The following is a 16,906-nucleotide window of genomic DNA, read 5'->3' as shown; positions in this document are numbered from 1 at the left end:
ATGTTATCAAGAGAAAATCTCAAGTTTAAGAAGAGTGAATTAGGAAGACGAGAAGGTATAACAAGTGAAAATATGTTATCTAAAGACTTTTAAATGCATTTGAAGGCTCGCAACAGCCGCTGTATCAGTGTTCTGAAACTGCACTTGGTTGTCTTTGTTTTTATACCAATTAGAACTTCACTGGAACTTCAAACTTTATTGTCTTTATGTTTCTTTTCAATATTTGAGCTTCCATCTTGGGGTTATGGCTAATCAACAGGTGCGGTTTATGCAGGAACTTTTACGATGTCAGTCATTAAACTAAAATCTTCTGCAAGATGTGCAGGGTTTGAGCTCGATCTGCGAACAAAAAATGGCAGGTCCCAAAATTTTTTTTGATAATTCGTACAGACCAAAGGTGGAACTGAACCGTGGTATAGATATCTCTTTGGGAGGGACTGGGCCACAGGAGATATTTGGCCTCAAAATCACCATACTTTGCTATGCCATTTTATATGGGTAGTTATTAGCTTACACTGATTGACAGGTAATCAATCAAATTACATGAAACTCCCGTACATAACTCAAGTAGGACTAATCTACACGCATGTATAGCCACAATTGAATTGGATGAATTGCTCAGGTTTAAGAGCCCCCTACTTTTACGCTCATTTAGTGTAGTATTTAAAGAAATTTATGTGAAAAAAGTAGGGGGGTGTAATTCCCCCCGGAAAATTGCAATTCTGAAACCGTTTTGGCTTTTTGAGTTATTGGGTATGCCCTTCAATCTGGCCAAGTTTCACTGAAATCGGTGAGATGGCATGTATCACCTCTGCCTGATCCTCTGGTGGACATGCTCTTAATCCCATGCTCAGTTTTATTTGTAGAATGGTTTGATTGATTGCTTAGTCTTACACTACACTACAATCACTCTGCAGCAATATTTTCAGTTTTCTGTGATCTTGTTCCTCTGGCCAGTAGGATCTCGAAAATACTACTGACCAGAGGGACAGTTTGTGTATAAGGTAATTGCACTTAAGTTCATGGTGTCTGTAAAAGTCTATTCATGCTTTGTTGCCATTGCAATAATTCTCAATCAATGAACATGACAGTATCCTTGTGGAATGTTACGTTGAACGATGGATTTAGAGTGTTTATTTAGTGAGGGAAACTGTTATATATATGTACAACTGATTAAGGAAATATGGAGATGAATCCTTTTCGGGCAAAATTAATATTTTACTATTGATGAGAACTTTTGAGTTGTTTTGAATGTACATTCCTTCAGTTTGGTAGCATTTGCTGTGAGATCTGCATTTTCATCACTTCATGGAGAGAGGGAATGTCATCCTGGAAAATAAGGCAAACATAGTGAATTTCTGCAAGAAAGTGTTATGAATAGGAGATGTGTAGTTGGTATCCATGTAGTTTGGTTTAAATTGATTTTCCATTACTTTGTCATGCGATGAGAAGTGTTGATACTTGCTTTTGATTCAAAATACCTGGTTGAAATTAGGTGTTTGTCCCCTGCTGAGATGCTCTAGAAACTAAACATAGATAATACTAATGAATTTCAAATCTATCACTAGCACAAGTGATCAGTTCAGGTAAAGATGAACACTTTGATTTGAATTAATTGAAGCCAAGCTGATTATTTAAAGAGACATGGTAATTGATAGAATATGGTATTTGCACAGCTTACCATACAGACAAAGACACCACAATCATAATCATTCTTTTGCTTAGGTGTATCCTGTGTATAGGGATTCAATTAAAATGTGTAAAAAAATGTTCAGTCAAAAGAGCCTGAGCTTGTGTGGACTAATTGTAGACAAAGAGCCTGGCACATTTATATTACCATAAATCTAACTAACTGGCATATATCTAACTGATGCCATCGCTCCCATGTTGGATGACCATCAACAAAAGAATTAGCTTAGTTTATTGTTCTTGTCATCCATCATGGCCGCCAGAGTCTCTGTCACTTGAATTTTCTGCCTATTTTGTGCCAATTCATCACGTGCAATTTACATTGTCTGAGACTAGTTACTGGGGGTGGGAGATCATTAACTCTGTTACCTACACCGTAAGAACCCCTATAAGCTTTCTAATGCAACTGTAGCTCTATTTGTTCCATTTATAATAATTGTTTTGTGTGCTGACTAAAAAATTTAAGCGCATTCAATTAAGCTGTTGTTTAATTTTTTTCGGGGGGGGGTGGGGATGGGGGGCGAAAGGGGGTCAGAACCTCCCAGTTCTCCTGCTTCCTGTACCTTTATCTCGACTCCCGCCCTCCTCTGTTTTGCCCTGTCCCCTGTAAATAAGGACACTCAAAACACATACTTATCATTTAGCTGCGCAATACTTTGGCGTTTCTTTTCCTTTGTTTTCAGCCTTGCTCCTCTAGCTCTTCACATCTTTTGACAGTTTAAATGACAACATTTTATGACCTATGATATAACCACTGTAAAAGGGTTTCCAATTTTACCAGAAGTTGGCCTCAGTTTTTCAGTCCAAGGGTGGATTTAATTTTTTCTTCAGTCCAGAAATCTCAAGATAAGCTAAATATAAGTCAAAAAACATTTGGGTTCTTCTTTTTGAAAGTATTTTAATGCTTAATAAATGATTCCCTCCTTCGTAGAACTCCCACTTCCCACCCTTTCCTCTCCTGCCTCCTGCCCCCTATTCTTCTGGGGCTCCTGCACCCCTTCCTCCCCCCCCCAATTTTACTCATGGGTGCACAAATATGCAAACTCAGCAAACTATTCAATCTGATTAATTTTTAGGGTAACTGGGGTTACACTTATTAACTATTTACACTTGTTATTTAGAAAGCCTCATTTTAGAAGTGACTTTGCAGGATACAGGCTTAATAAACATGAGGGTAATAGACTAGAAATTTTGCAATGAGAGTGGCTTTCTGAGTATGTCAGGTCAGTGTCCTTTAAGTAATACGTTTTGATTAAATAAAGGATTTCCTTAAACCTATTTTGTTTAAAGGTAAACAACATTCACAAAAAAAGACAATAGAAGGCCATTTTCGTTACTTTAATTTGTGTTTATTCCGTAAACAGATAGTCTTACAATGCTAAGGAACAGTATCCAACTCTTTAAGTTTAACAATCCTCCTGAAGGAATTTCTCTATCCTTACACAGAGTATGTAAGTCACAAAATAATATATTAAATATTGATGTGCACAACTTGAGCCCACTGGACATGCCAGAAATGTGTCCTAGTACTGCCTGGCACTCTGTTTCACTTGGAGTGAATGCAAAATAAGTTTTATTAAGGCATTGAAATCAAGTGTCTGATAACCTTCATATAAATGGGAATCCTCAATATTCTAGCCTGCTTTATGACTTAAACAATAAGAGCAATTGAAAGGCCGCGTGCAAGAACGTCCCCTAGATTTTTCGGCCATTTTTGAAACTGCGTAGAACTAGCTGAATTTTGGCATGTGGGCTTCGTTTCAGCTGAGAAATATTGCTCTGAAGTTTTTTTCGCTGGGTTACTTTTCGTTCTTGAGAAATAACGTATGCAAAAAAGGCACACAGGTTGGAAAAACTGAGTGGTTTATTGCATATGCAATATCTCGAGCATGAAGCGAACTTTAGCGCAAAAACTACGGGACATTGCTTAACATACCTGAACGAAACTGCATGCGAAATTTGGAGCGTTTTCGACAAAGTTCACCTTTGATTAAAATACCTGACGCCCTTTTCCCGCCGAGTCCTTCAAATAAACGAAGCCGGGCCTTTGTTATGATAAACAGAGCCGATCCTTTGTTATAATAGCCAAGCCAAGCCGATTTTACTTAGAAACCAGCAAAATGTCAATTTCACGCAGCTTATATAAGCTCAAATTTGTTGATTTCAGGTCAAAAGTGCTTCAATGTTGACTCATATTAACGTGCGACGGAGAGGATGTTGATTTCTCCTAGAAAGCAGAAAAATGTCAATTTTACGCAACGTAAAAGCTCAAAAAATGTCGATTTTAGGTCAAAAAAGGTTTAAATGTTGATTTCATGTTAGCCTGTGACAGTAGGAATGTTGATTTCACTTAGAAAACAGCAAAATGTTAATTTTACGCAGCGTATAAACTCAAAAATGTTGATTTCAAATGTAAATAGGTAAAAATGCTGATTTCACGTTAACATGTGACGGCAAGAATGTTGATTTCACTTAGAAAATGGCAAAATGTTAATTTCACGCAATGTATAAGCTCAAAAATGTCAATTTCAGGTCTAAATAGATAAAAATGCTGATTTCACGTTAATGCGTGACGGCAAGGATGTTGATTTCACGTAGAAAAAAGCGAAATGTTAATTTCATGCAACGTATAAGCTCAAAAATGTCAATTTCAGGTCTAAATAGGTAAAAATGCTGATTTCACGTTAATGCGTGACGGCAAGGATGTTGATTTCACTTAGAAAACAGCGAAATGTTAATTTCATGCAACGTATAAGCTCAAAAATGTCAATTTCAGGTCTAAATAGGTAAAAATGCTGATTTCACTTTAATGCATGACGGCAAGAATGTTGATTTCACTTAGAAAACAGCAAAATGTTAATTTCACGTAGCGTATCAACTCAAAAATGTTGATTTCAGGTCGAAATAGGTAAAAATGCTGATTTCACGTTAATGCGTGACGGCAAGGATGTTGATTTCACTTAGAAAGCAGCAAAATGTTAATTTCACGCAACTTATAAGCTAAAAATTTTTGATCTCAGGTGTAACTAGGTAAAAATGCCGATTTCACGTTAACGCGTGACGGCAAGGGTGTTGATTTCACTTAATAGAAAACAGCAAAATGTTAATTTCACGTAACTTATAAGCTAAAAATTGTTAATATCAGGTCTAAATAAGTAAAAATGCTGATTTCACGTTAATGTGTGACGGCAAGGATATTGATTTCACTTAGAAAACAGCAAAATGTTAATTTCACACAGCTTATAAGCTAAAAATTGTTAATTTCAGGTCTAAATAGGTAAAAATGCTGATTTCACGTTAACGCGTGACGGCAAGGATGTTGATTTCACTTAGAAAACAGCGAAATGTTAATTTCACGCAACTTATGAGCTAAAAATTGTTAATTTCAGGTCTAAATAGGTAAAAATGTTGATTTCATGTAACGCGTGACGGAAAAGATGTTCATTTCACTTAGAAAACAGCAAAATGTTAATTTCACGCAACGTATAAGCTCAAAAATGTTGATTTCAGGTATAAATAGGTAAAATATGGCGGCCGGAAAATAGTGTTAAGATCTGGAACTTACTTTGGTTATCTGGGACAATGATTATCTGCACTGAACAAATAAACATCAAATAAGCACTTTTCCAAATACAGTAACGTCTTAAATGGCTAAAAATCACGAGATAAATACACATTTTTCGAGAAACGCGATCGTAGCTTTATGTCACGCACCGCCTAACAGATTAACAAATTAACCCGTCTGCGCAACGTACAGGTCTCCATACATCTGCATGTCCGCTGATCCCAGAAGTTCAAAATACTACAAATCATGCCGACATGAAATAAAATCAATGCAACCTGGATCACAGATCTATGTTACAATCGATCGCTACTTGTTGGCCATTATTATCGTTAAATGAAAAAAGCCGAAACAATCTAGTTACCAGTTTGAGAAACGCGAGCAGAACGTGATCGCAATGCATGCCGGGAAGGGTCTTTACACCTCGTGCACGGGAAAACATGGCGGTCGATACAAGACAAATTTTATCACTCTAAAACCAGTTCTCGCTTTCCAAACTTTGACACTAGCAATGCTTGGCAAATGGGCCACAACTCATGAGAGGGTATTTTTCTTGGACAAGAACTGCTCTTGGGCTTTGCTGCCTGGCTCGATCTGACTTCAAACGCCGATAACACGATTACGGTATATCAGCTACCTTCGAAGTTTCAGAACACATTTTGATTCTTTAAAACGTGCTGATGACTTACGGGTTTATCGAGGCTTTATGATGCCTCTCAACCACCAGGCAGGCACACAAGGTACTTTAACACAATGCTTAAGATATTAGTTGACAGAGCTCTAATGTGGCAGATCTCTTTTTCGTTCGATGGTGTTTCATTTGCCGCTCGATCGATTCACGTGTTGTGTTTACGTCACAATAACCGATGTAAACAATCTGTTCCCAGATTTCCGCTCTATGTACTATTTTCCTTTGACTTTAAGACAGCTAAGATTCAGTGGAATACACTATAAACAGTCTGCCTGTTTGCTGTTCAACAAAATAATAAGGTTTCTTTTGTTTTTTGTTCAACAAAAGATCTCCAAAAGATGCCGCTTGGAAAACTGAGCTTTTTGCATACATTATTTCTCGAGAACGAAGAGCGCTCCAGCCAAAAAAAATTCAGAGCAATGTTTCTCAGGTACAACGAAGCCTACATGCCAAAATTCAGCTATCTTTGAACACTTTCAAAATGGCCAAAAAATCTAGGGGACGTTCTTGCACGCGGCCTTTGAATTATCAAACTATTGTACAAATAAAACTGTGCATGGACTTGAGTCCAATTACCTTACACACAAGCTGTCCCTCTGGCTGGTAGTATTTTCAAGATCCTAGTGGCCAGAGGGACAAGATCACAGAAAACTGAAAATATTTAACTGTGGAGTCATTCTAGTGTGGTATAAAACTTAAGAACAATGTTTCAAACTATTCTACAAATAAAAATGTGCATGCACTTAAGTCCAATTACCTTATACACAAGCTGTCCCTCGGGCCAGTAGTATTTTCAAGATCCTACCAGCCAGAGGGACAAGATCACAGAAAACTGAAAAGATTCAACTGTAGAGTTATGCTAGTCTAGTATAAAACTTAAGAGCAATGTATCAAACTATTGTACAAATAAAACTGTGCATGAACTTAAGTCCAATTATCTTGTACCTAAGCTGTCCCTCTGGCTGGTAGTATTTTCAAGATCCTACTGGTCAGAGGGTCAAGATCACAGAAATCTGAAATGTTACTGTAGAGTGATAATCTAGTGTAGTGTAAGGCTAAAGAGCAATGTATCAAACTATTCTACAAATAAAAATGTGCATGGACTGAAGTCCAATTACCTTATACACAAGCTGTCCCTCTGGGCGGTAGTATTTCCAAGATCCTACCGGCCAGAGGGACAAGGCAAAGGAAGTTTGAATTCGGGGATCCACCAAATCAATAAAAAAATTTGTCCTGAAGGAACAACGTATTTAAAAACGTTTGTGCCTATTATAAGTCAAAGACGTCTACAGTGTAATGTGTTAGCAGGTGTACAAATTTGGGCCATTCCATTTAATATCCACACCCCCCTATTGAGGTTAGGGGAAATCCGAGGGGGAGGGGGGGTCATTGAATAAGGATGCCTGATAGATTCTCTGAAATTGCTCAATTTCCTCTTATGCCCAAAGGATGTCATTACTCAGTGTTATCCAGTTACAGTTTTACAAGTTAGAAAAAGAAATGTTGAGTTTTGACATTTTGTCATGTAGTTCACACTTCTTCCACCTTCTTTGTTTGTATGTTAATGTATACTGTCTTCCTACTCATCATGCAAAATATCACACAGCAATGTGTATTTTCTCTTGTTTCCCCCAGCTTACTCACTCAATGCCATTAATAAATTCTCCCCTATGTTTGCCACATAAAACCCAGCTGGTGTAAATGGGAAGGAAATTATTTCAAATTTTAGAGATTGTATTTGTTATTACATGCGTGATTTTCTTCAAGTGATAATAAGTATTCTGTTAAGCTATCCTTCTTAGTTTGGGGTCACTTGACATACCCTCTCATTACCCCCATTTAGCTCTGAGTAGTCATATTTCCTAGGTTTCTTTGTCTGAAAGTGACTGATTTTAATTAGTGTAGGAAGTAATGTTTTGTAAATAAGTTACGTGCCTTCTGTTTCTTCAGGGTTTCAGTGAAGAGTAGAATTTTGTGAAAAATCAATATGACAATATATATTTATATATAAAGACAGTGTAAAGTGATCCTTCAATTTTGTATTGGCCATTTTCCCAAATAAATGATATGCTGAAGACGTCTGAAGAGGTTTGTAAGTACGAAAATTAAAGTCGCAAAATTTCCGGGGGGATGGCCAATTTATCTAAATCCAAGGGGGTACCCTCTCAAGAAAATGATATCTGAGGGGGGGTTTCAAGTAATACCTCAATAGGGGGGGTGCGGATATTAAATGGAATGGCCCTTTACGGTTTACGAACTAGACGGGAAGAGATCTAAAGAAATATACCACATTGGCCAAACAGCTCAGTGCTTTACTCTCTACACATTATTCTTAACTTGTCAGGTGAATAAAAAGGTACTTGTCTTGTTGATCAACATAGTTTTACCACTGGTAATTTGCATATTTATGTGATTGGTATAGTCCACCATATTGCAATAGCCGACAATTTCCGAAAACTGCTCGACTTGGAAACTCGCTCCTAGCACTCCTCGGTTGTCCTTCTGAGCGGTAGGATTTAGGCACAACCCACTGCAAGCTCGTCCGCCATCTTGGAAAGGCTTTGTTGCTATAGCAGCAAGAAAATTCTCTCGGTTCTAGTTTCCTGAAGTCCAGGCTGTGCTTTTCAAACATGGCGGACACATCGAGCTGCTAGTTAAGTATTAAAAACATGAAATACACCACCTTACCATTGTTAAGATGACGTTTTTCCTATCCTAAAACCACAAGCTTATTGTAAAAGACTACGATTCGATCGGGGATTTTAGATTCCATCTCAAATGGCCTTATGAGACAGCAGTAATTGAGTAAATTGCCGTTCATCAAAAAAGAATGACAAATTTCACACCAACCAATGGCATTTTCCTGGATTCCCTGATTAAGCTCAAAAACAATGAACATGGAAGGCCATGCCTTGGTACTTTAACCGTGATCTGATGCCGTACAAAGTGGTGTAAACTTGAAGTGAAGAGAACAAACACAAATGGCGCCAAAATTTAAGCACCGAATAACAGTCATGTCATGTGACATGCATAAACGTTTTCTGTCCACACGGATTAGTAAGCCTACATTCAAGAAAGACCCTCGAATACTAAAATATTATTTGCCCAATTTTTTTTCCCTTTTTTGGCATTTTTTAATTCTGTCCCATTCCTTAATTCATGTGAACGTTGAAATTCGGGTCAAATTCTGGACAATTAAGGACTGCAAAGCTATGCATCAAGTGTGGCCCATTAAGCAAGGTATATTTTTGTTGTTGTTGTTGATGTTATTGTTGTTGCTGTTGTTGTTGTTGTTGTTCTTCTTATTATTATTATCACCATCATCATCATCACTTATAAATGTTGAATCAATCCGTTACATAGGTATACTAGGAAATACAAGTTTTCTTAACAGGAGTCAAACCTATGACCTTGCGATGCTCTACAAGTGAACTACTGTACACAGCTTGATTCCTGAAACTATATTACTCTTAGTTCTTTGAAGAACTGAACAGGGATTGTTAAGAGGCTCACTCTGTAAAAACTGACCACTGATTTTACTTCAAAAATTTGATTTTTCTCATAAGCTGGGATTTCAAAGCCCTTACCAAGTCAATCACTAAACTGAGTTTTATTTGATTAAAAATTGTAATTGAAGTTTTCTAGGATTGATTGAAGTTCGGTCTGCTCGACACAAGTTGCATGCCTGCCGAAACTGGAAAAATAGCACATATTGCTGACGCCCTAAAAAAATAATATTCGCTCAAAAGTCCCAATTGTGGAATTCCACATACCCTGATTATGTGCGATAGACATTCTCGCTGGATGCTGTCAAAGGCCTTCTCAAAATCCACGTCGTTAATGTACAGCTGCCTCTGCTATTCAGTGCACTGTTTGATGATGGTGTACAGTGAAGATCTGGTCCGTGCATCCTCTTCCTTTTCAAAAACCTGCTTGCTCTTGTCTGAGTCGCTGGTCCACTGCTTCAGAGATCCGCCTGATGATGAGCTTGGCCAGGATCTTGCTAGGGACAGACAGAAGGGTGACGCCTCTCCAGTTGTTACAGTTGCTCAGGGCTCCTTTCTACGGAATCTTCATGATAACACCCTCCATCCAGTCGTCAGGTAGTTGTTTGTCCTCCCATATTGCTGCAGAGTGGCTGAGGAACTTGTGCTGGAAACTCTGGCTCTGCCTTGAATAGTTCTGTATTAAGGCTTTCCTGTCCTGGGGCTTTTCCGCTTTTGAGGGATCTGATGGCTGCCATGATTTCTTCTTTCTCTGATGGTGCGGTGCTGACATCTAGGTCAGTATCAGGATCCTGTACTTCTGCTTCAATTGTTGGTGGTGGTCTGTTCAGGACTTTGCTGAACTGCTCTACCCATCTTGTCTCCTGCTCTGCTTCCGTGGTTAGTAGCCTTCCCTGTTTATCCACAATCGGCACGTCAGTGGCTCTTCAGTACTTCCCGCCGATGAGCTCGGTGATCTTGTACACCTGTCGTTCTCCCCTGTTGGCGGCCTCTTCTGCTTGATTTGCCATTTCTTCCATATAAGCCCTCTTATCTGCCCTTGCCATCCTCTTCACTGTCCGGCTCGTTCTCGGTACTGCTGCCTATATCTGTCTTTCTGCCTCTCTGATCTGGTGTCCATGACTTTCTTCTTTGTGTCTCTTCTGATCTCGATGGCGTGCCAGGTAACTGCCGTGATCCACTCCTTCCTCTTCTTCTGTTGGCGTCCTAAGCAGGCTTCACTGGTCTGTGTATAGGCTATTCTGATTTGCTCCCACATGGTGTTGATGTCACTCATGCCAGGCGGTATATATTTTTCAGCATCTGCCAGTGCTTGAAACTTGTTCTTCAGTTGGAGAGTTAAGTTACTCTGTGCCCTAGGTTCTTTTATTTTGTTTGCATCAAACTGCTGTTGTGTTGCTTTGCCAGCTCCATTTTTCCTTAGCTTCATTTTCAGGGTTGCCATGACAAGATGGTGGTCACTGCCAGCATCAGCTCCTCTTCTGACTCTGACATCCCGCAATGATGTTCTCCATGTTAGACGAGCCTTCTTCTTATAGGACTGTATTTGATAAACCTCTATGAGATGGTACACAACAAACTTGCATGATAGAAAACGTGACAGTTCAATCGACCACGAGGTTTCAACTAACAGAACAAAACTGCGCATGACAAATATGCTAATGAGCTAAACAAGTCAAGCGTGTCCATTTTGCCAGCCATGATATAATCAAGATAAAATGTAAATGCTACTTAATAGTGTTTTCTTAATAGTATTCTTTGTTCTAATAAAGTTACTTGAAAATGTTTCTTTGAGTTCATTTGGTTCTTTATGTCAACCTCAGAGAGACCCTGGGAATGAGGTTGTCTTTATGTTAGCTTAAGTTGTTTATAAGTACAAAGTCTTTACTGAGCACCCTCGGATGGTGCCAGCAAGCACAGCTTTACATTTGGGCAGACGAATGTTCCGGTTTTAGTTTCGACAGTGACCACTCTGACTAACTGATCTCGACCAGGATGGGTTCTGATGATTCGGCTAAGGGACCACTGGCATGAGTGCGATTTTCCTTAATGAGCACAATGTCGTTGACGCGAAGACATCGTTTGCGTCGCCTCCACTTATTGGATCGCTGAAGGGCATTGAGATATTCGGTTGACCACCACTTCCAAAAATGCTGTGTAAGAGCTTAACAGAGTTGCCATTGCTTTAGGGTTGAAATCGGCACTGTTGCAACTTGGCCAGGCAGTGCTTTGAGTGGTTGGCCAATTAAAAAATGACCAGGAGTAAGTGGGGCAATTCCATCATCATTTGAGTCGAGTGACATGAAGAGAGGTCTGGAGTTGAGACAAGCTTCGATCTGACACAAAACAGTTGTCATCTCTTTAAAGGTAAGTTTACTTTTGCCAACTATTCGCTTAAGATGACGCTCGCAGGCCTTCACCCCATTTTCCCACACTTAGCCATGATCGGGGCCTGTTGGTGGGCTGAATTTCCATTGAATGCCTTGTGCAGAGCAGAAATTCATAATAGATTCTTGTGAGACTGGTTGTTTAAGATATTGCTCAAGTTCCTTGGGATCTTTGTTTGCACGATGGAAGAAAGATGCGTTGTCACTCCAGATTTCAATTGGTTTTCCTTTTCTTGAAATGAAACGATGAAAGGCAGCAAGAAAGGCTTCTGCTGTTAGATTTGATACTAACTCAATGTGACAGGATTCAGTTGCTAGGCATACAAAGATGGCTACATAGGTCTTGCAGTAGGTTGGTCTGCGAGAAGTTCCAATCTTCAGAGTCAGAGGTTCTGCGTAGTCGACTGAGACTCTTTCATTGGTGAAGCTTGGAAGGAGGCGTGCAGCTGGAACTTGGCCCATGAGTTGAGTTGTGATCTTGGGAGATGCACGTTGACATGTCACACATTGATGTGTGTACTTGTGCACAGCTCTGCGTGCACCAACAATATGGTAGAGATCTTGAAAAGCTCCTAAAGTGAGTTTTGGACCAGTATGACACAGACGTTTGTGTTCACTCTGTATAATCAGTGATGTGTGGTGGTGCTTTCCATGGAGGATCAGTGGATGGCGAGAATGGTAGTCTTTCTGGGACTGTGAGAGATGTCCACCAACTCTTAACAAACCATCTGCATCAAGAAATGGATTTAATGGTTGCAGAGAATGGGACAAAGGGAGTGGTTTTTTCTTCTGGAGTGTTTCCACTGCATCTGGGAACATCTTAGCTTGTTCTTGTTTGAACAACCAAATTTTAACCTTTGACAGTTCAGCTACTGAAAGTGTGGAGCTGAATAGATGATAGTGGGTAACAACATGGAATACCCAGACAGTAACTCTCAGGAGATACATGTAGCTTGAGTATCTGTCAATGTCAATCAGAGGCTTGGCTTTATGAGAAGCAGTAGTTACTTGAAGTGACACTTCTTTTCTTTCTTTGAGTTGCAAACTTGCTTCATCGATACCTGAGGAGTAGAGCATTTCCAATGTAGGAGGGGCAGAAATCTTGGACTGCCAGTTTGAAGTATCTTCTTTCAACCAACTGGGACCTTTCCATCAGAGTTTGTGATCAATGATTTCTCCTGGAAGAAGGCCACGAGATCCAACATCGGCTGGATTTTCTTCACTAGCAATGTGAGCCCATCTTTCTGGGTGAATGCCTTCTTGAATTTCTCAGATTCTGTTTGCTTCGAAGGTCTTGAATCACTGGCTACTTCCATAGATCCAGTAAAGGACAATGGTACTATCTGTGAAGGCATAAAGCTTGCAGGTTGGAATGGCGAAGATTTCTTGGACATGCTTCATGAGTTGTGAGAGCAAATGAGCTCCACAAAGTTCGAGGTGGGGTAAGGTAACCTCCTTGATTGGTGTGACACATGTTTTTGCCATAAGAAGGGAGGTGTAGACTCCGCCGGCCGTGTTGAAACTTCTTAAGTAGACGACACCACAGTAAGCCTTCTCACTGGCATCAGAAAAACCGATCAATTGTCGGTCAACAATTTCACTGCCAACTGGGGTGTAACAGCGTGGAATGCGGATGGCAGAAATTTCAGGGAGTTGTGTTCTCCAATTCAACCACTTTTTCTGAATGTCTGGTGGGAGAGGTTCATCCCATGTGGTTCCTCGCTCCCAGAGACGCTGGAAGATTATCTTTGGTATAATCGTGATGCACAAGATGAGACCAAGGGGGTCGAATATTTTTGTTGAATCAGACAAAACTTCACACTTGGTAATACTTGATTCTTCAGCAGATAGATCAGTGGAAGAGAATCTGAAGTGATCTTGACTTGAGTTGTATACCATTCCAAGAGTTTTGACAAAGTTGTCAGACAGTAAATGGTTTGAACCTAGGAGTATCAGTAGTTCGTATAGTGTGATCGTCCGGGTGAGTGTAGTTCTGAAAAGAACTGTTGTTGGTGACTGACGTTTTGACAACCTGAGCGGAAGTCATCTTCAGAGTCAAGTGAATAGTGTTTGTCAGTCGATGATGTTATAAGTCTGGTCCGTTGAACGTGATTGGTCAGTATAGCCATGATGGTATTGGCTGAAAGACTTGTGTAAAGTTTGTCATCAGTCATTGGTGGGTTTCGATCCGTCTATTGTTAGTCAAGTAGGTTGGTTTTTGGTCCGTGTATTGTTAAGTCGGTCTGTTAGAAGTCCGTTTGTTGGTTTCGTTTCTGTCATGGATAAGTGGTTTGTAAGGCGTCGGTAGTTGTTGACATCTGTTAAGAGGCGTTTGTTCTAGGTTAGTGTACCAGCTTTCCAGAGTCAGTCGTTGAAAATAGTTTGTACTGTAGGTTAAGCACTGAGCAGAGTCCCAGTCAATGTTGTGGTTTGTCAATTGATGATGTACAGCAATGTGATTGTTGGCATCACCATTTCTCGTGGCTCGTTTGTGTTCAGTCAGTCTCGTCAACTGACAAACCACAACATTGACTGTGACTCTGCTCAGTGCTTAACCTACAGTACAAACTATTTTCAATGACTGACTCTGGAAAGCTAGTACACTAACCTAGAGCAAACGCCTCTTAACAGATGTCAACAACTACCGGCGCCTTACAAACGACTAATCCATGACAGAAACGAAACCGACAAACGGACTTCTAACAGACTGACTTAACAATACACGGACCAAAAACCAACCTACTTGACTAACAATAGACGGATCGAAACCCACCAATGACTGATGACAAACTTTACACGAGTCTTTCAGCCAATGCCATCATGGCTATACTGACCAATCACGTTCAACGGACCAGACTTATAACATCATCGACTGACAAACACTATTCACTTGACTCTGAAGATGACTTCCGCTCAGGTTGTCGAAACGTCAGTCACCAACAACAGTTCTTTTCAGAAGTACACTCACCCAGACGATCACACTATACGAACTAAAGTTGTCAGAGTTTCCAAGGTTAGAAGTGTCCTTCGAGCTTCTCATCTCCGGTGAGATTAAATTCAAAACTTCAGGCCAGTTTGAGTCCCATTTGTGAAGTTTGAACCCTCCTCTGTTAAAGAGGTCTTGAAGTTGATGATGAAGTAAAATGGCTTCTTACTTGGTTTCGACTGAAGGAAGACCATCATCGACATAGAAGGACTCTTTTACAGCCTTTGCAGCTAGGGGTAGCTCTGATTCATTTTGCTCTGCAAGGTGCAGACCAGAGTTTGTCACTAAGAACGGAGCACTTGCAATTCCAAAGGTGACTCTCGTCATTCGATAGTCAACAACTGGATCAGGAGCCTTCTCTCTCCATGAGAACCAGTGAAAATCTGTGTCTTCTGGAGCCAAGGCAACAGCGCGATACATCTTTGAAACATCAGTGGTGAGAACATAAGGGTGTTGTCTGAAACGAATGAGAACATCATTAAGGGGTGGATGAACAGTCGGTCCTACAAGGAGCTGATCATTGAGAGAGACACCAGTTGTGGTTTTCATTGATCCATCAAATACCACGCGTAATGGGGTTGAGGCTGAATCCTTGTAGACGGCATGATGGGCTAAGTAGAATGAATGTAATGCAGGTTTATTGAGATCAGCCTCTGGGACTCTTTTAGCATGGCCCAATGTGAAGTACTCGTTAATGACCGTTGCATAATCTTGGGATTTGTCGAAACGTTGAAGACGACGGTCAAGGGAAAGGAAGCGTCGCAAAGTCAGAGGTTGTGATTGGCCTAAAGGAGGCCCTTGTGGCTTGAATGGGAGTCTGACTACAAAGGGACCAGTATCATCACGTTTGTGGCTTTGGTCATAGTCTGGCACAAGTAATCTGTCAGCTGGTGATAGAGGCAACCTTGGTTTAGGTGGCTCCTCTAGGGTCCAAAATTTATGGAGAGCTTCTTCGCAACTTGGAAATGAAGTCGACCTATGCAGTGTTGTGACTTCAGCTGGCAATTGATGAGTGTTAGTGTTCCCAAACAAGACCCATCCAAACATTGTTGCTTGGGCTGCTGGGGTTCCCTTTGGTCCAAGGATAAGCCCAGGCTTAAGGATGTCATGGTACACATCTACACCAAGGAGAACATCAGTAGGCTTAGACACATTGAATTCAGGATCAGCAAGCTTGAGAGAAGATAGATGTGGCCAGTTCCCTTTAAGAAGGGTTGTGACAGGCAAGCATTTTGTCAACGAAGGCAAAACAATAGCTTGAACATTGTCCAGTGCTGAAGAGCTCTGAGTAGATCTTAAATTCATGTTAACAACAGAGTTACTTTGGGCAGAGCACCAGGTGTCTCCGATTCCATTGATGGTGATTTCTTGCTTTTGTTTGTGCAACTTTAAGCATTGGACGACTCTTTTGGTGACAAAGGAGGCAGTGGATGCTGGGTCCAGTAGCGCTCATGCAACCATTTGATGACCATTGGGACCACTAAGGATCACTTTTGTTGTCATCATGAGAATGGCATTTGAAGCAATGGCTTCTGGGGCAGTTACATAGGTAACAGTGGAGATGCCACCATCACTTGCAATATTTCCTGGGCCAGTGATGTTTGAAGTACCAGGTGCTGAAACCGTGAGAGTATCCGGTTTTGCTGTTTCCAATGTGTCTTGATTGACTGCATCCCTAGAATCATCGAGATGAAGAAAGGTGTGATGTTGCTTGCCACATTTCAGACAACAATTTGGTGAAGGGCACTGTTTACTTGTGTGCTTTGCCTTCAGACAGTTAAAAGAAAGTCCTTGTTCCATAACAAAGTTCCGCTTCTCAGAAAGTGATTTTGCTTTGACGGACTGGCAATAAGCAAGGTTGTGTTTTGATCCATTGCAGGCTGTGCACTTAACTTTGGTGTTTGCAGTATACACTAAAAACTACTTTGAAGGAGGTGACTTTGGTGACCTTCCAGGAGGAATGTGAGGTTTCTTTGGGCCTGTTTCATGAGGTGCAAGTTCAGTGGCAGTTGCTCGGAGATCAAGGAACTCAAGGAACTTGTCATAGCCAGGGACTTCCTTTTCTGCTTAAATAGATTTCTGCCA

The 16,906-nt window shown here is 40.4% G+C and overlaps 1 protein-coding gene, 1 long non-coding RNA gene and 1 pseudogene across 2 annotated transcripts in view; 1 reads left to right on the top strand and 2 right to left on the bottom strand.

Annotated features, from left to right (window-relative positions):
- Positions 1–16,906, top strand: part of LOC149115133 (uncharacterized) — a 59,897-nt gene that overhangs the window by 15,572 nt on the left and 27,419 nt on the right. The gene's annotated exons all lie outside the window — the stretch shown is intronic.
- LOC149115138 (uncharacterized) lies at positions 10,042–10,494 on the bottom strand (annotated as a pseudogene).
- LOC149115137 (uncharacterized) lies at positions 12,838–13,755 on the bottom strand. Its single transcript, XM_089283832.1, has one exon. It carries the CDS (start codon positions 13,732–13,734, stop codon positions 13,135–13,137), a length of 600 nt encoding a protein of 199 aa, XP_089139958.1. The 5' UTR covers positions 13,735–13,755; the 3' UTR covers positions 12,838–13,134.

Source organism: Orbicella faveolata, unplaced genomic scaffold (assembly GCF_042242905.1).
Source record: "Orbicella faveolata isolate gen_17 unplaced genomic scaffold, um_ofav_v1 contig_13, whole genome shotgun sequence".
Classification (NCBI taxonomy): Eukaryota; Metazoa; Cnidaria; class Anthozoa; order Scleractinia; family Merulinidae; genus Orbicella; species Orbicella faveolata.
The sequence above is the reverse complement of the archived record's forward strand: the minus strand, read 5'-3'. Positions and strand labels throughout refer to the sequence as shown.

Coding starts and splice junctions, on each gene's coding strand:
- LOC149115137 (XM_089283832.1), bottom strand. CDS start 13,734: ATGGTATACAACTCAAGTCAAGATCACTTCAGATTCTCTTCCACTGAT.